The 21,786-nt window shown below is 47.1% G+C and overlaps 2 protein-coding genes across 7 annotated transcripts in view; one reads left to right on the top strand and one right to left on the bottom strand.

Annotated features, from left to right (window-relative positions):
* Positions 1 to 21,786, top strand: part of LOC110539068 (NLR family CARD domain-containing protein 3) — a 1,005,455-nt gene that overhangs the window by 19,618 nt on the left and 964,051 nt on the right. The window lies entirely within an intron of this gene.
* LOC118937852 (rho GDP-dissociation inhibitor 2-like) overlaps positions 5,868 to 21,786 on the bottom strand; it is a 44,288-nt gene continuing 28,369 nt past the window's right edge. For 3 of the 6 annotated variants that reach the window (XM_036939626.1, XM_036939625.1, XM_036939624.1), the window contains 3 exons: positions 13,035 to 13,111; positions 7,132 to 7,195; positions 5,868 to 6,736 (listed from right to left, as the gene is read on the bottom strand). In XM_036939626.1, the coding sequence (XP_036795521.1) occupies positions 6,537 to 6,736; positions 7,132 to 7,195; positions 13,035 to 13,111 (341 nt within the window). In that variant the 3' untranslated portion in view covers positions 5,868 to 6,536. The remainder of the gene's footprint in view (positions 6,737 to 7,131; positions 7,196 to 13,034; positions 13,112 to 21,786) is intronic. The other 3 variants (XR_005035269.1, XR_005035268.1, XR_005035270.1) reach the window with 3 other exon arrangements.

Here is a 21,786-nt window from a genome sequence, read left to right as displayed (position 1 = left end):
AGGTTATATCTGTACTGTCTTCCAACCTGAACACTGTTGATACCAGTTTATATCTGTACTGTCTTCCAACCTGAACACTGTTGATACCAGGTTATATCTGTACTGTCTTCCAACCTGAACACTGTTGATACCAGTTCATATCTGTACTGTCTTCCAACCTGAACACTGTTGATACCAGTTTATATCTGTACTGTCTTCCAACCTGAACACTGTTGATACCAGGTTATATCTGTACTGTCTTCCAACCTGAACACTGTTGATACCAGGTTATATCTGTACTGTCTTCCAACCTGAACACTGTTGATACCAGTTCATATCTGTACTGTCTTCCAACCTGAACACTGTTGATACCAGGTTATATCTGTACTGTCTTCCAACCTGAACACTGTTGATACCAGTTTATATCTGTACTGTCTTCCAACCTGAACACTGTTGATACCAGGTTATCTATACTGTCTATCACTTCTTTTATTAGATGAATAAATAAAACCTAATTGAGGAATGTTTTTACTTGTAATGACCTGTGTTCTGTTAAAAACCCTGATTTTAACTGAGATTTTTAACTTTTAACAGATATCCATATAAGTACCTGATTCAGACTGCATCATGCTCCAGCCCAGTGGCTCTTTGTGTGATTCATTGAATGTAACGGAGTTGAAGTTGTGTTCCCAGAAGTCCACAGGATGGCGCCAGAGCAGCATAAATGGACTGGTGAGACCTGAGTAATGTACCAGGGGAATACACCATATAACCAGCAGTATGTGGACACGCCTTCAAATCAGTGGAATCGAATAATTCAGCCACACCTGTTGCTGACAGGTGTATAAAATCGAGCAGACAGTCATGCAATCTCCACAGACAAACATTGGCAGTAGAATGGCCTTATTGAAGACTTCAGTGACTTTCAACGTGGCACCGTCATAGGATGCCACCTTTCCAACAAGTCAGTTTGTCAAACTACTGCCCTTCTAGAGCTGCCCGGGTCAACTGTAAGTGCTGTTATTGTGAAGTGGGAAACGCCTAGGAGCAATAACGACTCAACCGCGATGTGGTAGGCCACACAAGCTCACAGAACGGTACTGCCGAGTGTCTACGGAGATTTCATGGCTGTGTGCTCGATTTCATACACATGTCAGCAACGGGTGTGGCTGAAATAGCCAAATCCGCTAAATTTGAAAGGGTGTATATATAGAGTGTACCTTCACCTATCGTCCGCTTATTCGAGTGCCTTATTTGGAATGATGTTGAGTCCACATGTTCAGACAGACAGGAAGTGGCTGATTAAATCACCTTTATTAAAAGATACAAGATGCTGGAATACCAACACTTTAGAATGCAGAAGTACTTTACACACAGGCCCAGGCTTGTGTCCAATATGGCCCCTTATTCCCTATATAGTGCACTACCTTTACACACAGGCCCAGGCTTGTGTCCAATATGGCCCCTTATTCCCTATATAGTGCACTACCTTTACACACAGGCCCAGGCTTGTGTCCAATATGGCCCCTTATTCACTATATAGTGCACTACTTTACACACAGGCCCAGGCTTGTGTCCAATATGGCCCCTTATTCCCTATATAGTGCACTACTTTAGACCAGAGCCATGTTCCCTATATAGTGTACTCCTTTAGAACAGAGTCCTATTCCCTATATAGTGCACTACTTTATACTACAGCCCTATTCCCTATATAGTGCACTACTTTATACTACAGTCCTATTCCCTATATAGTGCACTACTTTATACTACAGCCCTATTCCCTATATAGTGCACTACTTTATACTACAGCCCTATTCCCTATATAGTGCACTACTTTATACTACAGCCCTATTCCCTATATAGTGCACTACTTTATACTACAGCCCTATTCCCTATATAGTGCACTACTTTATACTGCAGCCCTATTCCCTATATAGTCCACTACTTTTAACCAGAGCCCTGAATAGACCAGACACCTAATCATGTGTATATATCTGAATCTAGCATTGTGTTTGTCCTGTTAATCACCCTGTGAATGACTCTCTATGGGTCCAGGTTAACACTCTATAAAGGGAACAGAATGACTATGGGTCCAGGTTAATAGAATGACTCTCTATGGGTCCAGGTTAACACTCTATAAAGGGGAATATAATGACTCTCTATGGGTCCAAGTTAACACTCTATAAAGGGGAATAGAATGACTCTCTATGGGTCCAAGTCAACACACTATAAAGGGGAATAGAATGACTCTCTATGGGTCCAAGTTAACACTCTATAAAGGGGAATAGAATGACTCTCTATGGGTCCAAGTCAACACACTATAAAGGGGAATAGAATGACTCTCTATGGGTCCAAGTTAACACTCTATAAAGGGGAATAGAATGACTCTCTATGGGTCCAAGTTAACACTCTATAAAGGGGAATAGAATGACTCTCTATGGGTCCAAGTCAACACACTATAAAGGGGAATAGAATGACTCTCTATGGGTCCAAGTTAACACTCTATAAAGGGGAATAGAATGACTCTCTATGGGTCCAAGTCAACACACTATAAAGGGGAATAGAATGACTCTCTATGGGTCCAAGTTAACACTCTATAAAGGGGAATAGAATGACTCTCTATGGGTCCAAGTCAACACACTATAAAGGGGAATAGAATGACTCTCTATGGGTCCAAGTTAACACTCTATAAAGGGGAATAGAATGACTCTCTATGGGTCCAAGTTAACACTCTATAAAGGGGAATAGAATGACTCTCTATGGGTCCAGGTTAACCCTCTATAAAGGGAACAGAATGACTCTCTATGGGTCCAGGTTAACACATTATAAAGGGAATAGAATGACTCTCTATGGGTCCAAGTCAACACTCTATAAAGGGGAATAGAATGACTCTCTATGGGTCCAAGTCAACACACTATAAAGGGAATTAGAGTCCATTTGGAACACAGCCACAGTAGTAATAACAAAGGTATTTTTGATCTAAATCCCTGTAAATATCTGCGGTATCCTTGGCAACCCATTTCAATCTGCAGGTTGGTTTTTTTTCTTTTCAAAATCACAACGTGACAGTAAAACAGTCTTTAAAGAAAGAAGAGATGTGAAACCATGCAACACTCAACAAGCCCACGTTACAGTTACTTCTGGGTTCGCCACCGTTTTGAATGGCATCATCAATATCATCATCAATATCATGATCATCAATATCATCATCATCAATATCATCATCATCATCATCATCAACATCATCATCATCATCATCAACATCATCATCATCATCATCAACAACACTTACAACACCATAAGACTTTACACAATAGTGACAAGGACGTTTTGACGTTTTTTTTGGGGGGGGGGGGGGGGGGCAGCATCGATCAAATCTCGAAGACTTCATCCACTGAGTTTCCATGACAGGACAAAACGGGTCACGTCGTAGATAGAACGGAGTTCTCTTCTGTTTCATTAGTTCGTTACCCGAGTCCATCGCTGCCTTTAGGCCTCATGCTTGGTGTTAAAGGGGGACAGTGACCCCGAGCAACAGATATACACTACACTTCAGCAAACTAACCACTGGCACCAAACGCTAACCTGCTGCTCCCAGATCAGTGTCTAACCTGCAGCTCCCAGATCAGTGTCTAACCTACTGCTCCCAGATCAGTGTCTAACCTACTGCTCCCAGATCAGTGTCTAACCTGCTGCTCCCAGATCAGTGTCTAACCTGCTGCTCCCAGATCAGTGTCTAACCTGCTGCTCCCAGATCAGTGTCTAACCTCTGTGTTGGTACCAAACGCTAACCTGCTGCTCACAGATCAGTGTCTAACCTGCTGCTCCCAGATCAGTGTCTAACCTGCTGCTCCCAGATCAGTGTCTAACCTGCTGCTCCCAGATCAGTGTTGTGCCACCATTCCATTCATTGTCATGTTTGGATGCCAGGAAGTAGCTAGGAGTGACATGATGGTCCAAGCATACTGATATACCCAGGCTAACCAATCACCATCGTAACATTCTAATTTACATTCTGACTGGAATAATCATGTCATGATACTTTGGGTGCTAACAGTGGCGCCCATTAAGGAACCTCCAACCCAGTTGACCCTCTACTGTACTGTATAGATATGTCTCAGGGTCACTACCTAACAGAGAGGTAAAGACACTGTGTAGGCTACTTCTGTTGGGCTGTATTCTGTAGCGACTACTACAGAGCATATTGTACACATCACAATCACATTTTCTTCATCATAGCCAGACAACAGGCTTCCTCAGGATGTTTACATGATGTTTAATGGGAGATGGTTGATACATGGTGAATGGCGTTATCTTTTAAAGAGCAACTCTCTCAATAGGCAAAGAGGCAGACATTGGGGAAATGACATTCAAGCAGCATTGAAAAAATAGAGCAACTATAAGGGCAAACCTGAGAAAACAACAGTTGTCTGTTGATATGTTACCATGGTAAAACTCCTCCAGACAGCGTGAAACCATGTTGTTTTACATGAATCCAATAACAGCTCAGGTGTGTCAAGTATAACAGAGACAGAAGGCAACTGAAAGACACAGTAACAGAAATTAGATTCTAGATGTAGGACTTAGAAGATGGTCATTCTAGAACTATAACTTAGAAGATAGTCATTCTAGATGTAGAACTTAGAAGATGGTCATTCTAGATGTAGGACTTAGAAGATGGTCATTCTAGAACTATAACTTAGAAGATGGTCATTCTAGATGTAGAACTTAGAAGATGGTCATTCTAGATGTAGGACTTAGAAGATGGTCATTCTAGATGTAGGACTTAGAAGATGGTCATTCTAGAACTATAACTTAGAAGATGGTCATTCTAGATGTAGGACTTAGAAGATGGTCATTCTAGATGTAGAACTTAGAAGATGGTCATTCTAGATGTAGAACTTAGAAGATAGTAATTCTAGATGTAGAACTTAGAAGATGGTCATTCTAGATGTAGCACTTAGAAGATGGTAATTCTAGATGTAGGACTTAGAAGATGGTCATTCTAGATGTAGAACTTAGAAGATGATATTTCTATAACTATAACTTAGAAGATGGTCATTCTAGACGTAGGACTTAGAAGATGGTAATTATAGATGTAGAACTTAGAAGATGGTCATTCTAGATGTAGAACTTAGAAGATGGTCATTCTAGAACTAGAATTTAGAAGATGGTCATTCTAGAACTAGAACTTAGAATATGGTCATTCTAGAACTAGAACTTAGAAGATGGTCATTCTAGAACTAGAACTTAGAAGATGGTCATTCTAGATGTAGGACTTAGAAGATGGTCATTCTAGATATAGGACTTAGAAGATGGTCATTCTAGAACTAGAACTTAGAAGATGGTCATTCTAGATGTAGGACTTAGAAGATGGTAACTTCTTGAGGAGTATGAGACACACTGTTGTCAAACATTCTAACTGATAACTAACATTACAAAGGGCTGCTCCTTGAAACCTTGTTGAACTGGCAATTTTCTGAATAGAACACTTTAGAATAACCTTCTAGAATGTGCCTCTCCCACTATGGGGTGTAAATACATATCCATACTCCAACTTCACTGTATGAGTGAGTCCCACGGGTTTAACTACATTTGATCCCCTTCAGTTAACACACTGTAGTAGAGAGCATCAGATTACATCACAAATAGACAAGTGGATCTCCACCTACAGCTCACACCCCCTGCCTCCCAAAATGGCCCCCTATTCCCTACATAGTGCACTACTTTTAACCAGAGCCCTGCGTGTAGTGCACTATATAGGGAATAGGGGGCCATTTTGGGTTGTAGCCCACGATGTTCGGTTGTCTACTATGATGTGATACTGGTTTGGTTTATGACAACATCCTCTCTGTCCCGTTCTAGACCGTGCCTAACCTAACTTCCTGTTTACACCTTTCATACCGGCCTCTGTCTTTTACTATTATACAGGTGGGCCTTGGAGGGAGGGGGGAGAGGAGGGGGGAGGAAGAAAGAGGGAGAGACAGTCCTTCTAAATGAAGAGGGAGAGAAGGATGAGGTCTCTATCCATCCCAGTCCTTCTAAATGAAGAGGGAGAGGGGAGACACAGGGAGAGGGAAGCATGGAGAGAAGGATGGGGTCTCTATCCATCCCAGTCCTTCTAAATGAAGAGGGAGAGGGGAGACACAGGGAGAGGGAAGCATGGAGAGAAGGATGGGGTCTCTATCCATCCCAGTCCTTCTAAATGAAGAGGGAGAGGGGAGACACAGGGAGAGGGAAGCATGGAGAGAAGGATGGGGTCTCTATCCATCCCAGTCCTTCTAAATGAAGAGGGAGAGAAGGAGGGAGAGGGGAGACACAGGGAGAGGGAAGCATGGAGGGAAGGATGAGGTCTCTATCCATCCCAGTCCTTCTTGATGGAGGAAGGAGGGATGAAAGTGGGGGAGACGGGAGAGAGAAGGGGTAAGAAGGAAGGAAGGAAGGAAGGAAGGAAGGAAGGAAGGAAGGAAGGAAGGAAGGAAGGAAGGAAGGAAGGGGAAAGGGAGAGGTGGAGACACAGGGAGAGGGAAGGAGGGAGAGAGAAATGAGGCTCCTCTCTATTCGTCCCAGTCCTTCTTGATCCCCAGGTTCCACTCCCATGAGAGGTGGTCGGTCTTGTCGTCGTCAGTGAAGTGGGACTTGATGTGGTAGCTGCCTCTGACAATCATGCCTTTGGGCGCCTCCTCCACCGGGGTCATGAACTCGTGCTCCTCCACCCGCGGCCCGTAGCTGCCCACCATGTACATCGCCTTGTCCACTGCACGACACAAAATGGACGCTCAGTTGCACACTTGCTAGCCAGGTTTTAGGTGAATGTGGGGGAAACTGTGACAATTTATGTCAGTGACAACATACCAAATGGTGGCTCAGTTGAACCGTTGGTAGTCAGGTTTAGGTGAATGTGGGGGAAACTGACATCTTGTGTCGATGGACAACACACAAAATGGCGGCTCAGTTGCATCGCTGTTAACCCGGAATTAGGTGTACGTGTGGAAACTGTGATGTCTTGTGTCGATGACAACACATAAAATGGCAGCTCAGTTGCACCCTTGCTAGCCAGGGTTTAGGTGTATGTATCAGAAACTGACACGATCTACGGGCCTAAACAGCACAGCGTATCCACAGCTCGGCACAAAATGGGGTCCTCCTTACCTCTGATTCCTTTCCTGTAGGTCAGATGGACGTACTTCAGCCCAGACACAATATCCCTGTTAACCTGGAGAGGAGAGGAGGGGAGGGGAGGGAAGGGGAGAGGAGAGGAGGAACGGAGGGGAAGGGAGGGGAGGGGAGGGGAGTTATCAGGAGCAATAAATAAACAAAGTAAATTCATTGGGACTGGAAATCTGAAATGCATTTAAACACAGTATGAACTTATATGGAGGAGATGAGAGGAGGAGGGGAGAGAAGAGGAGAGGAGAGGAGAGGAGAGGAGAGGAGAGGAGATTGGAGAGGAGAGGAGAGGAGAGGAGAGGAGAGGAGAGGAGAGGAGAGGAGAGGAGAGGAGAGGAGAGGAGAGGAGAGGAGAGGAGAGATTGGAGGAGGGGAGAGGAGAGGAGAGGAGGGGAGAGGAGAGATTGGAGGAGGGGAGAGATTAGAGGAGGGGAGAGGAGAGATTGGAGGAGGGGAGAGATTAGAGGAGGGGAGAGGAGAGATTGGAGGAGAGGAGAGATTAGAGGAGGGGAGAGGAGAGATTGGAGGAGAGGAGATGAGAGGAGAGGAGAGATTGGAGGAGGGGAGAGGAGAGGAGAGATTGGAGGAGGGGAGAGGAGAGGAGAGGAGAGGAGAGGAGAGGAGAGGAGGGAAAGGAAAGGAAAGGAGAGGAGAGTTATCGTATATGAAGTCTCATCAAGAGGCAACTTTACATGACACCCTACTCCCTATTCAGTGCACAATGTTTGACCAGGGCCCTTAGCCCTATAGACCCTGGTCTAAAGTAGTGCCCTTAGTCCTATAGGCCCTGGTCTAAAGTAGCGCCCTCAGCCCTATAGGTCCTGGTCTAAAGTAGTGCCCTTAGTCCTATAGACCCGGGTCTAAAGTAGTGCTCTTAGTCCTATAGGCCCTGGTCTGAAGTAGTGCCCTCAGCCCTATAGGTCCTGGTCTAAAGTAGTGCCCTCAGCCCTATAGGTCCTGGTCTAAAGTAGTGCCCTTAGTCCTATAGGTCCTGGTCTAAAGTAGTGCCCTTAGTCCTATAGGTCCCGGTCTAAAGTAGTGCCCTCAGCCCTATAGGTCCTGGTCTAAAGTAGTGCCCTTAGTCCTATAGACCCTGGTCTAAAGTAGCGCCCTCAGCCCTATAGGTCCCGGTCTAAAGTAGTGGTCTAAAGTAGTGCCCTTAACCCTATAGGCCCTGGTCTAAAGTAGTGCCCTTAGTCCTATAGGTCCTGGTCTAAAGTAGTGCCCTCAGGCCTATAGGCCCTGGTCTAAAGTAGTGCCCTTAGCCCTATAGGCCCTGGTCTAAAGTAGTGCACTATATATGGAATAGGGTGCCATTTGAGGCAAAAAATCCCTAACAGTTGTTTTGGTGGCCTAGTGATGGAAGTCAGTCCCGCTGCCTGTTCAATGGTGCTTCTAAACCATCTCCAGAGAAGGTTTCCTGTTGGCATTTAAAAAGCCCTTTTGTACCTTTATAGACGAGCAGACATGCCGTAGCCTGACACCGCCTGGTATAGAGGTCCTGGATGGCAGGAAGCTTGACCCAAGTGATGTACTGGGCCGTTCGCACTACCCTCTGTAGTGCCTTGCGGTCGGAGGCCGAGCAGAATTCCATACCAGGCGGTGATACAAACAGTTAGGATGCTCTCGATGGTGCAGGTGTAGAACCTTTTGAGGATCTGAGGACCCATGCCAATTTTTTTCAGTCTCTTGAGGGGGAATAGGTTTTGTCGTGCCCTCTTCAGGACTGTCTTGGCATGCTTGGACTATGTTAGTTTGCTGGTGACGTGGACACCAAGGAACTTGAAGCTCTTGACTTGCTCCACTACAGCCCCATCGATGAGAATGGGGGCGTGCTCGGTCCTCGTTGTCCTGTAGTCCACAATCATCTCCTTTGTCTTGATCACATTGAGGAAGAGGTTGTTGTCCTGGCACCACACGGCCAGGTCTCTGACCTCCCTTTTAGGCTGTCTCGTCGTTGTCGGTGATCAGGCCTACCACTGTTTTGCCATCGGAAAACTTGATGATGTATTGGAGTCGTGCCTGGCTGTGCAGTCATGAGTGAACAGGGAGTACATTAGGGGACTGAGCACACACCCCTGAGGGGCCCCTGTGGTGAGGATCAGCATGGCAGATGTGTTGTTACCTACCCTCATCACCTGGGGGTGGCCCGTCAGGAAGTCCAGGATCCAGTTGCAAAGGGAGGTGTTTAGTCCAAGGGTCCTTAGCTTATTGATGAGCTTTGGGGGCACTATGGTGTTGAACACTGAGCTGTAGTCAATGAATAGCATTTTCATTGGTGTTCCTTTTGTCCAGGTGGGAAAGGGCAGTGTGGAGTGCAATAGAGATTGCATCATCTGTAGATCTGTTAGGGCGGGTATGCAAAGTGGAGTGGGTCTAGGGTTTCTGGGATAATGGTGTTGATGTGAGCCATGACCAGCCTTTTAAAGCACTCCATGGCTGCAGATGTGAGTGCTACGGGTCGGTAGTCATTTAGGCAGGTTACCTTAGTGTTCTTGGGAACAGGGACTATGGTGGTCTGCTTAAAACATGTTGGTATTACAGACTAAGTCAGGGACAAGTTGAAAATGTCAGTGAAGACACCTGCCAGTTGGTCAGCACATGCTCGCAGTACACGTCCTGGTAATCCGTCTGGCCCTGCGGCCTTGCGAATGTTGACCTGTTTAAAGGTCTTACCTCACATCGGCTGAGGAGAGCTTGATCACACAGTCTTCCAGAACAGCTGGTGCTCTCATGCATATTTTTCAGTGTTATTTGCCTCGAAGCGAGCATAGAAGTAGTTTAGCTCATCTGGTAGGTAGGCTCGTGTCACTGGGCAGTTCTCAGCTGTGCTTCCCCTTTGTAGTCTGTAATGGTTTGCAGGCTCTGCCACATCCGACGAGCGTCAGAACCGGTGTAGTACGACTCGATCTCAGTCCTGTATTGAAGCGTTGCCTGTTTGATGGTTCGTCAGAGGGCTTTGTGGGATATATTATAAACTTCCGGGTTAGAGTCCTGCTTCTTGAAAGCGCCAGCTTTCCGCCTTTAACTCAGTGCGGATGTTGCCTGTAATCCATAGCTTCCGGGTTAGAGTCCTGCTTCTTGAAAGCGCCAGCTTTCGCCTTTAACTCAGTGCGGATGTTGCCTGTAATCCATAGCTTCCGGGTTAGTCCTGCTTCTTGAAAGCGCCAGCTTTCGCCTTTAACTCAGTGCGGATGTTGCCTGTAATCCATAGCTTCCGGGTTAGTCCTGCTTCTTGAAAGCGCCAGCTTTCGCCTTTAACTCAGTGCGGATGTTGCCTGTAATCCATAGCTTCCGGGTTAGTCCTGCTTCTTGAAAGCGCCAGCTTTCGCCTTTAACTCAGTGCGGATGTTGCCTGTAATCCATAGCTTCCGGGTTAGTCCTGCTTCTTGAAAGCGCCAGCTTTCGCCTTTAACTCAGTGCGGATGTTGCCTGTAATCCATAGCTTCCGGGTTAGTCCTGCTTCTTGAAAGCGCCAGCTTTCGCCTTTAACTCAGTGCGGATGTTGCCTGTAATCCATAGCTTCCGGGTTAGTCCTGCTTCTTGAAAGCGCCAGCTTTCGCCTTTAACTCAGTGTGGATGTTGCCTGTAATCCATAGCTTCCGGGTTAGTCCTGCTTCTTGAAAGCGCCAGCTTTCGCCTTTAACTCAGTGCGGATGTTGCCTGTAATCCATAGCTTCCGGGTTAGTCCTGCTTCTTGAAAGCGCCAGCTTTCGCCTTTAACTCAGTGCGGATGTTGCCTGTAATCCATAGCTTCCGGGTTAGTCCTGCTTCTTGAAAGCGCCAGCTTTCGCCTTTAACTCAGTGCGGATGTTGCCTGTAATCCATAGCTTCCGGGTTAGTCCTGCTTCTTGAAAGCGCCAGCTTTCGCCTTTAACTCAGTGCGGATGTTGCCTGTAATCCATAGCTTCCGGGTTAGTCCTGCTTCTTGAAAGCGCCAGCTTTCGCCTTTAACTCAGTGCGGATGTTGCCTGTAATCCATAGCTTCCGGGTTAGTCCTGCTTCTTGAAAGCACGAGCTTTCGCCTTTAACTCAGTGCGGATGTTGCCTGTAATCCATGGCTTCTGGTTGGGGTATGTACATACGGTCACTGTGGGGACGACGTCATCGATGCACTTATTGATGAAGCCAATGTCTGATGTGGTGTACTTCTCAATGCCATCAGAGGAATCCTGGAACATATTCCAGTCTGTGATAGCATAACAGTCCAGTAGCTTAGCAACTGCTTCATCTGACCACTTTTTTATTGATCTAGTCACTGCTGCTTCCTGCTTCAATTTTTGATTGTAAGCAGGAATCAGAAGGATAGAATTATGGTCAAGTTTGCCAAATGGAGGGCGAGGGAGAGCTTTGTATGCGTCTCCTCATACCCTCGTAAAACTGACTATCCTATCGATCCTTGACTTCGACGATGTCATTTACAAAATAGCCTCCAACACCCTACTCAGCAAACTGGGTGTAGTCTATCACAGTGCCATCCGTTTGGTCACCAAAGCCCCACTGGTCATCCCCAAAGTCAACACCTCCTTTGGTGCCTTTCCTTCCAGGTCTCTGCTGCCAATGACTGGAAGGAATTGCAAAAATCACTGAAGCTGGAGACTTATATCTCCCTCTCTAACTTTACGCATAAGCTGTCAGAGCAGCTTACCGATCACTGCACCTGTACACAGCCCATCTGTAAATAGCACACCCAACTACCTCATCCCCATATTGTTATTTATCTACTTCCTCTTTTGCATCCCAGTATTTCTACTTGCACATCATCATCTGCACATCTATCACTCCAGTGTTCATTTGCTAAATTGTAATTATTTTGCCTCCTCGTTTATGTCACACTGCTATGCTTTATCTTGACCAAGTCGCAGTTGTAAATGAGAACTTGTTCTCAACTGGCCTACCTGGTTAAATAAAGGTGCTCTCAACTGGCCTACCTGGTTAAATAAAGGTGTTCTCAACTGGCCTACCTGGTTAAATAAAGGTGTTCTCAACTAGCCTACCTGGTTAAATAAAGGTGAAATAAATAAAAAATAAAAAGAGAAGAGAAGAGAGCAGAACATAACAGAACCAAACAGAGCAGAGAAGAACAGAACCAAACAGAGCAGAGAAGAACAGAACCAAACAGAGCAGAGAAGAACAGAACCAAACAGAGCAGAGAAGAACAGAACCAAACAGAGCAGAACAGAACCAAACAGCAGAACAGAAAGGTGAAGAGGAGATTGATCCCTGATCTGTTTCACCAGTCTTGTGCTTATCCCCCCAACCCACCAGGTGTCTCCTATTTCACTCCATTATCCCCAGTGTATTTATACCTGGTTTTCTGGTTGTCTGTTGCCAGTTCGTCTTGTTTTGTCAGGTCTTATCAGCGTGTTTCCTGTTTCTCCTGTTCAAGTTCTAGTTTTCTAGTCTTCCCGGTTCCAACCTTTCTGCCTGTCCCGGCCCTGAGCCTGCCTGCCGTTCTGGCCCTGAGCCTGCCTGCCGTTCTGTCCCTGATTGACTCTGTCTTGGACTTACGAACCTCTGCCTGCCGTTCTGTCCCTGATTGACTCTGTCTTGGACTTACGAACCTCTGCCTGCCGTTCTGGCCCTGATTGACTCTGTCTTGGACTTACGAACCTCTGCCTGCCGTTCTGTCCCTGATTGACTCTGTCTTGGACTTACGAACCTCTGCCTGCCGTTCTGGCCCTGATTGACTCTGTCTTGGACTTACGAACCTCTGCCTGCCGTTCTGTCCCTGATTGACTCTGTCTTGGACTTACGAACCTCTGCCTGCCCTCGACCTGCCATTTAAACTGTCCCTATGTTATAATAAATATTCTGAGACCCGAACCATCCGACTCCTGTATCTGCATCTAGGTCAAATGCTGAGTCGTGACAGATGTTCTCACCTTAAAGTGTATCTTCACTCTGTAGTCCACTCCTTCCTTCATGGTGAAACTCTTCTTCTTCAGAGCCTCCGGGTCACCTGCAGGTCAACACCATGACAACGTGAGGTCAACAGATGAGGTTATCACTTCAATATTCAAACACAACAACCAAACTGCTGATGATATCCATATGTTCTCTGTGTCTGGTCTCTGACTGTTCTCTGTGTCTCTGACTGTTCTCTGTGTCTGGTCTCTGACTGTTCTCAGTGTCTGGTCTCTGACTGTTCTCTGTGTCTGGTCTCTGACTGTTCTCTGTGTCTGGTCTCTGACTGTTCTCTGTGTCTGACTGTTCTCAGTGTCTGGTCTCTGACTGTTCTCTGTGTCTGGTCTCTGACTGTTCTCTGTGTCTGGTCTCTGACTGTTCTCTGTGTCTGACTGTTCTCTGTGTCTGGTCTCTGACTGTTCTCTGTGTCTGGTCTCTGACTGTTCTCTGTGTCTCTGACTGTTCTCTGTGCCTGGTCTCTGACTGTTCTCTGTGCCTGGTCTCTGACTGTTCTCTGTGTCTCTGACTGTTCTCTGTGTCTGGTCTCTGACTGTTCTCTGTGTCTGGTCTCTGACTGTTCTCTGTGTCTGGTCTCTGTTCTCTGTGTCTGGTCTCTGACTGTTCTCTGTGTCTCTGACTGTTCTCTGTGTCTCTGACTGTTCTCTGTGTCTCTGACTGTTCTCTGTGTCTCTGACTGTTCTCTGTGCCTGGTCTCTGACTGTTCTCTGTGTCTGGTCTCTGACTGTTCTCTGTGTCTGGGGTTTATAGATTAAATATAAGTCCCAAATGGCACACTATTCCCTATATAGTGCACTACTTTAGACCAGGGCCCTATGGTACCCTATTCCCTACATAGTGCACTACTTTAGACCAGGGCCCAATGGCACCCTATTCCCTACATAGTGCACTACTTTTCACCAGGGCCAAATGGCACCCTATTCCCTACATAGGCACTACATTTGACCAGAACCCACTCTAGAACCCTCTGATCACAGATAATGGGTGTTTAATACATTTAAACTCTACACTTTACCCTGCTGTAAAAGCCTTATCATGGAGGGATACACTTTACCCTGCTGTAAAAGCCTTATCATGGAGGGATACACGGGAGGAGGGGGATGAAGAGGAGGAGGAGGAGGACAGGGGAAGGAGGAAGAAGAGGAGGAGGAGGAGGACAGGGGAAGGGGGAAGAAGAGGAGAGATACATGGAGAGAGATGTAGAGAACAGAGGGAAGAAGGAGGCAGTAGAGATAAAAGGAGAGAGATGTAGAGAACAGAGGGAAGAAGGAGGCAGTAGAGATAAAAGGAGAGAGATGTAGAGAACAGAGGGAAGAAGGAGGCAGTAGAGATAAAAGGAGAGAGATGTAGAGAACAGACGGAAGGAGAGGATAGATACCTGGAGAGAGATGTAGAGAACAGACGGAAGGAGAGGATAGATACATGGAGAGAGATGTAGAGAACAGACGGAAGGAGAGGATAGATACATGGAGAGAGATGTAGAGAACAGAGGGAAGGAGAGGATAGATACATGGAGAGAGATGTAGAGAACAGAGGGAAGGAGAGGATAGATACATGGAGAGAGATGTAGAGAACAGAGGGAAGGAGAGGATAGATACATGGAGAGAGATGTAGAGAACAGACGGAAGGAGAGGATAGATACATGGAGAGAGATGTAGAGAACAGAGGGAAGGAGAGGATAGATACATGGAGAGAGATGTAGAGAACAGACGGAAGGAGAGGATAGATACATGGAGAGAGATGTAGAGAACAGACGGAAGGAGAGGATAGATACATGGAGAGAGATGTAGAGAACAGAGGAACGGAGGAAGCAGTAGAGATGAAAGGGAAAGGACAGCACTGATGTGTTGTGGTGGACACACACACACACACACACACACACACACACACACACACACACACACACACACACACACACACACACACACACACACACACACACACACACACACACACACACACACACACACACACACACACACACAGCCCTGCCCCCTCCCTAGACCTAGTTTAACAGTAACTCCTGGTATTACCAGTTAACATCAAAGTCACATCAGACAACCATTACACTCTCTCCCTTCCTCCCTCTCTGAAGACAGGATCAGACATTGGTTCCCTGGAGAGTGTTTCTCTCGCTCACCCTCCCTCTCGCTCAGCCTCCCTCTCTCCCTCTTTCCCTCTCTCCCTCCCTCCCTCTTTCCCTCTCTCCCTCTTTCCCTCTCTCCCAGACAGAGAGAACCAGCACATCACACGCGGGTATATCAGGCATCTCTTTTCCCTCTCTGTCTCTCGCTCTCTCTCACCCTGTTTCTCTCAACCTCCCTCCCTCTCTCTCACCCTCTCTGTCTCTCTCTCTCTCTCACCCTCACCCTCCCTCTCCATCCCTACCCCTTAGTTTCCCTCTCTCTCTCTCAACCTCCCTCTCTCTCCATCCCTACCCCTTAGTTTCCCTCTCTCTCTCTCTCTCTCACCCTCTCTGTCTCTCTCACCCTCTCTGTCTCTCTCACCCTCCCTCTCCATCCCTACCCCTTAGTTTCCCTCTCTCTCATTTCCATCAGAAAATCCTTTGACACTATATAGAATAGGTTGTAGAGAGAATGGAGGAGGGAACAGCGTAGAGGAGGGACGGAGGTAGCTCCACCCCCTCTCTCTACTAGTAAAGATGAAGGAGGAGCATGGTGGTAGCTCCACCCCCCCTCTGTCTACTAGTAAAGATGAAGGAGGAGCATGATGGTAGCTCCACCCCCTCTCTCTACTAGTAAAGATGAAGGAGGAGCATGGTGGTAGCTCCACCCCCCCTCTGTCTACTAGTAAAGATGAAGGAGGAGCATGATGGTAGCTCCACCCCCTCTCTCTACTAGTAAAGATTAAGGAGGAGCATGGTGGTAGCTCCACCCCCTCTCTCTACTAGTAAAGATGAAGGAGGAGAATGGTGGTAGCTCCACCCCCCTCTCTCTACTAGTAAAGATGAAGGAGGAGCATGGTGGTAGCTCCACCCCCCTCTGTCTACTAGTAAAGATGAAGGAGGAGCATGGTGGTAGCTCCACTCCCCTCTCTCTACTAGTAAAGATGAAGGAGGAGCATGGTGGTAGCTCCACCCCCCTCTCTCTACTAGTAAGGAGGAGCATGGTGGTAGCTCCACCCCCCTCTCTCTACTAGTAATGAGGAGCATGGTGGTAGCTCCACCCCCCCTCTCTCTACTAGTAATGAGGAGCATGGTGGTAGCTCCAACCCCCCTCTCTCTACTTGTAATGAGGAGCATGGTGGTAGCTCCCACCCCCTCTCTCTACTTGTAAAGATGAAGGAGGAGCATGGTGGTAGCTCCGTCGTGTGGGCGAGCGGTTTGCTGATGTGAACATCCCTGTTTATTATCTATTGTCACACCCTGATCTGTTTCACCTGTCTTGTAATTGTCTCCACCCCCCTCCAGGTGTCGCCTATCTTCCCCATTATCCCCGGTGTATTTATACCTGTGTTCTCTGTTTGTCTGTTGCCATTTCGTCTTGTTTGACCACTCTGCCTGCCCCTGAGCCTGCCTGCCGTCCTGTACCTTACCCTGAGCCTGCCTGCCATCCTGTACCTTACCCTGAGCCTGCCTGCCATCCTGTACCTTACCCTGAGACTGCCTGCCATCCTGTACCTTACCCTGAGCCTGCCTGCCGTCCTGTACCTTAACCTGAGCCTGCCTGCCGTCCTGTACTTTACCCTGAGCCTGCCGTCCTGTACCTGACCCTGCCTGCCGTCCTGTACCTTACCCTGAACCTGCCTGCCGTCCTGTACCTTATCCTGAGCCTGCCTGCCGTCCTGTACCTTACCCTGAGCCTGCCTGCCGTCCTGTACCTTACCCTGAGCCTGCCTGCCATCTTGTACCTTACCCTGAGCCTGCCGTCCTGTACCTGACCCTGAGCCTGCCGTCCTGTACCTTACCCTGAGCCTGCCGTCCTGTACCTTACCCTGAGCCTGCCGTCCTGTACCTTACCCTGGGCCTGCCTGCCGTTCTGTACCATGAACCTGAGCCTGCCGTCCTGTACCTTACCCTGAGCCTGCCATCCTGTACCTGACCCTGAGCCTGCCGTCCTGTACCTTACCCTGAGCCTGCCGTCCTGTACCTTACCCTGAGCCTGCCTGCCGTCCTGTACCTGACCCTGAGCCTGCCGTCCTGTACCTTACCCTGAGCCTGCCGTCCTGTACCTGACCCTGAGCCTGCCGTCCTGTACCTTACCCTGAGCCTGCCGTCCTGTACCTTACCCTGAGCCTGCCTGCCGTCCTGTACCTGACCCTGCCGTCCTGTACCTTACCCTGAGCCTGCCTGCCGCCCTGTACCTGACCCTGAGCCTGCCATCCTGTACCTTACCCTGAGCCTGCCTGCCGTCCTGTACCTTTGCCCCTGTTGCTGTAATAAATATTGTTACTTCGACACGGTCTACATCTGGGTCTTACCTTGATTCCTGATATATATATATTATTGTTATTTTATTGTGTTACTTTTAATTATATTAGTTTTGTTATTGTATTTTTTTATTAATTATTTTACGAAATATTTTTTGTTACTTACTTTTTTTTAAACTCCACATGTTGGTTAAGGGCTTGTAAGTAAGCATTTCACGGTAAGGCCTACGACACCTGTTGTAATCGACACGTGACAAATAAAATTTGACTTGAAGCAAAGCACACAATTCTTCAGGAAAGTTACACTTTCTATTTTATGGTGTACTGTCATGTACAAGAGGCATCAAAGGCCTTTCAATCGATGCTTCAAGATGTCCACCATTGTTCCTGTACCCAAGTAAGCTAAGGTAACTGAACTAAATGACTATCGCCCCGCAGCACTCTCTTCTGTCATCATGAAGTGCTTTGAGAGGCTAGTTAAGGATCACCTCCACCTCCACCTTCCCCTGACAACCTAGACACACTACAACTCACATACCGCCCCAACAGATCCACGGAACACGTAATCGCCGTTGCACTTCACACTGCCATATCCGACTTGGACAAGAAAAATACCTACAGGATGTAAGAATCAGGGGTTGGAACCGTTTCAGTGAACGGAACTGAAAAACAAAGAAAAAAAAATTGAGGAACAGAACCAGAACCGAGAACAAAATTTAACTCTACCGTTCCGGAACAGAAACATTTATTTTAAAAGCATGGGAAACAGTTAATAACAGTTAATTATTTGAAGTTCCGTACATTTTTTCAAACCCTCTGTCACTCAGAAAGGTATTCCAGTGTCTGCCTGCATTCCAGCTGAACATCTTCTGTGTAGGCTAGCTGCCCCTCCCCGTCCCTCTGCCCTCCTGAAGCTTAGTCTACTGTAACTACTGACGTTACAAGCGTGATTCAGAAATTAAGGAGAGATTTTTAATTAGAGAAGAATTAGGATTAACTTGTTCAATGCTAATTAAGAAAACTATCGTTGTCACATTACACATTTGTTTTTTTTAAACTACAAAAACGTGTTTTAATTAAAATGTTGGTGCCGCTCTGCTCACAAGCTTGTTAGCTAGCTCTGGTCTCGCTCTCAAACTCTAGGCGGCATTACGTACTGTATAATGTAATGATGAAGGGCTAGCTCTGGTCTCGCTCTCAAACTCTAGGCGGCATTACGTACTGTATAATGTCATGATGAAGGGCTAGCTCTGGTCTCGCTCTCAAACTCTAGGCGGCATTACGTACTGTATAATGTAATGATGAAGGGCTAGCTCTGGTCTCGCTCTCAAACTCTAGGCGGCATTACGTACTGTATAATGTCATGATGAAGGGCTAGCTCTGGTCTCGCTCTCAAACTCTAGGCGGCATTACGTACTGTATAATGTAATGATGAAGGGCTAGCTCTGGTCTCGCTCTCAAACTCTAGGCGGCATTACGTACTGTATAATGTAATGATGAAGGGCTAGCTCTGGTCTCGCTCTCAAACTCGAGGCGGCATTACGTACTGTATAATGTAATGATGAAGGGCTAGCTCTGGTCTCGCTCTCAAACTCTAGGCGGCATTACGTACTGTATAATGTAATGATGAAGGGCTAGCTCTGGTCTCGCTCTCAAACTCGAGGCGGCATTACGTACTGTATAATGTAATGATGAAGGGCTAGCTCTGGTCTCGCTCTCAAACTCGAGGCGGCATTACGTACTGTATAATGTAATGATGAAGGGCTAGCTCTGGTCTCGCTCTCAAACTCGAGGCGGCATTACGTACTGTATAATGTAATGATGAAGGGCTAGCTCTGGTCTCGCTCTTAAACTCTAGGCGGCATTACGTACTGTATAATGTAATGATGAAGGGCTAGCTCTGGTCTCGCTCTCAAACTCTAGGCGGCATTACGTACTGTATAATGTCATGATGAAGGGCTAGCTCTGGTCTCGCTCTCAAACTCTAGGCGGCATTACGTACTGTATAATGTAATGATGAAGGGCTAGCTCTGGTCTCGCTCTCAAACTCTAGGCGGCATTACGTACTGTATAATGTAATCATGAAGGGCTAGCTCTGGTCTCGCTCTCAAACTCTAGGCGGCATTACGTACTGTATAATGTAATGATGAAGGGCTAGCTCTGGTCTCGCTCTCAAACTCTAGGCGGCATTACGTACTGTATAATGTCATGATGAAGGGCTAGCTCTGGTCTCGCTCTCAAACTCTAGGCGGCATTACGTACTGTATAATGTCATGATGAAGGGCTAGCTCTGGTCTCTCTCTCAAACTCTAGGCGGCATTACGTACTGTATAATGTAATGATGAAGGGCTAGCTCTGGTCTCGCTCTCAAACTCTAGGGGGCATTACGTACTGTATAATGTAATGATGAAGGGCTAGCTCTAGTCTCGCTCTCAAACTCTAGGCGGCATTATGTACTGTATAATGTAATGATGTCATGATGAAGGGCTAGCTCTGGTCCAACGTTAGTTAAGCCAACTCTATGAAGTATCTACATGGCATCATCAGTCTCTCTATGCTACTGTGCTAGCTTATACATGTTGTAGGGAACAGTCACAGACGCTGCTCTCTCGGTCTCTCTATGCTACTGTGCTAGCTTATACATGTTGTAGGGAACAGTCACAGACGCTGCTCTCTCGGTCTCTCTATGCTACTGTGCTAGCTTATACATGTTGTAGGGAACAGTCACAGACGCTGCTCTCTCGGTCTCTCTATGCTACTGTGCTAGCTTATACATGTTGTAGGGAACAGTCACAGACGCTGCTCTCTCGGTCTCTCTATGCTACTGTGCTAGCTTATACATGTTGTAGGGAACAGTCACAGACGCTGCTCTCTCGGTCTCTCTCTCTCTGCCTCTAGCTCTGTGTACCTCTCTCTCTCTATCTCTGTGTACCTCTCTCTATCTCTCTGCATCTCTCTCTCTCTCTGCCTCTATCTCTGTTTCTCTCTCTCTCTCGGATGGTTCTATCACCTAGCAACCAGGTGACCTTTCCCATTTGTCTCAGTCTCAGTTTGTTTGTATGTGTGTGTGTGTGTGTGTGTGTGTGTGTGTGTGTGTGTGTTGGTTGTCCTTTGTGAAATAGAAGATAGTGGTGTATACTTAGATATCGTCTCATTCAAGGGAAGCCCCTCCACACCCACCCACACACCCACCCGTACAATCACCCACCCACCCTTACAATACCCACCCACCCACCCTTACAAATCACCCACCCACCCACCCTTACAAATCACCCACCCACCCACCCTTACAATCACCGACCCACCCTTACAATACCCACCCACCCACCCTTACAAATCACCCACCCACCCTTACAATCACCCACCCACCCTTACAATCACCCACCCACCCTTACAATCACCCACCCACCCACCCTTACAAATCACCCACCCACCCTTACAATCACCCACCCACCCAACCTTACAATCACCCACCCACACAATCACCCACCCACACTAGTCGTCCACATGAGAACACACACACAAACACTATCAAACACACATACACACACACCAGACACATCATACACCAGACACCACACACACCAGACACACACCACACACCAGACACATCATACACCAGACACCACACACACCAGACACCACACACACCAGACACACACCACACATCATACACCAGACACCACACACAGATGGATGGTCCTCCACAGTTCCCTGCTCTGTGGGAGGATGACATCATCATGGCTCTGCAGGATGGGGCGTTAAACCTACATTATCATGCTGAGCTGTCCCCTGACACACACACACACACACACACACACACACACACAAAGAGACAGGGAGACAGATACACACACAGTCCCCTAGAACAGGATCCAGCGCCTGGTCTTCTTCTCCATCCCAGAATAACAATGGAGCAAAACCATACATAGCCTCATCCCACTGCACTGAATTCATTCATATTGGAGCCTCATCCCACTACACTGAATCCATTCATATTGGAGCCTCATCCCACCACTGAATTCATTCATATTGGAGCCTCATCCGACTACACTGAATTCATTCATATTGGAGCCTCATCCCACCACTGAATTCATTCATATTGGAGCCTCATCCCACTACACTGAATTCATTCATATTGGAGCCTCATCCCACCACTGAATTCATTCATATTGGAACCTCATCCCATTACACTGAATTCATTCATATTGGAGCCTCATCCCACTACACTGAATTCACTCATATTGGAGCCTCATCCCATTACACTGAATTCATTCATATTGGAGCCTCATCCCACTACACAGGAGAGGGATGGAGGATGGT

Source organism: Oncorhynchus mykiss, chromosome 12, assembly GCF_013265735.2.
Source record: "Oncorhynchus mykiss isolate Arlee chromosome 12, USDA_OmykA_1.1, whole genome shotgun sequence".
NCBI classification, from domain to species: domain Eukaryota; kingdom Metazoa; phylum Chordata; class Actinopteri; order Salmoniformes; family Salmonidae; genus Oncorhynchus; species Oncorhynchus mykiss.
Note: the sequence above shows the minus strand (reverse complement) of the source record. Positions and strands in the feature narration are given on the sequence as shown.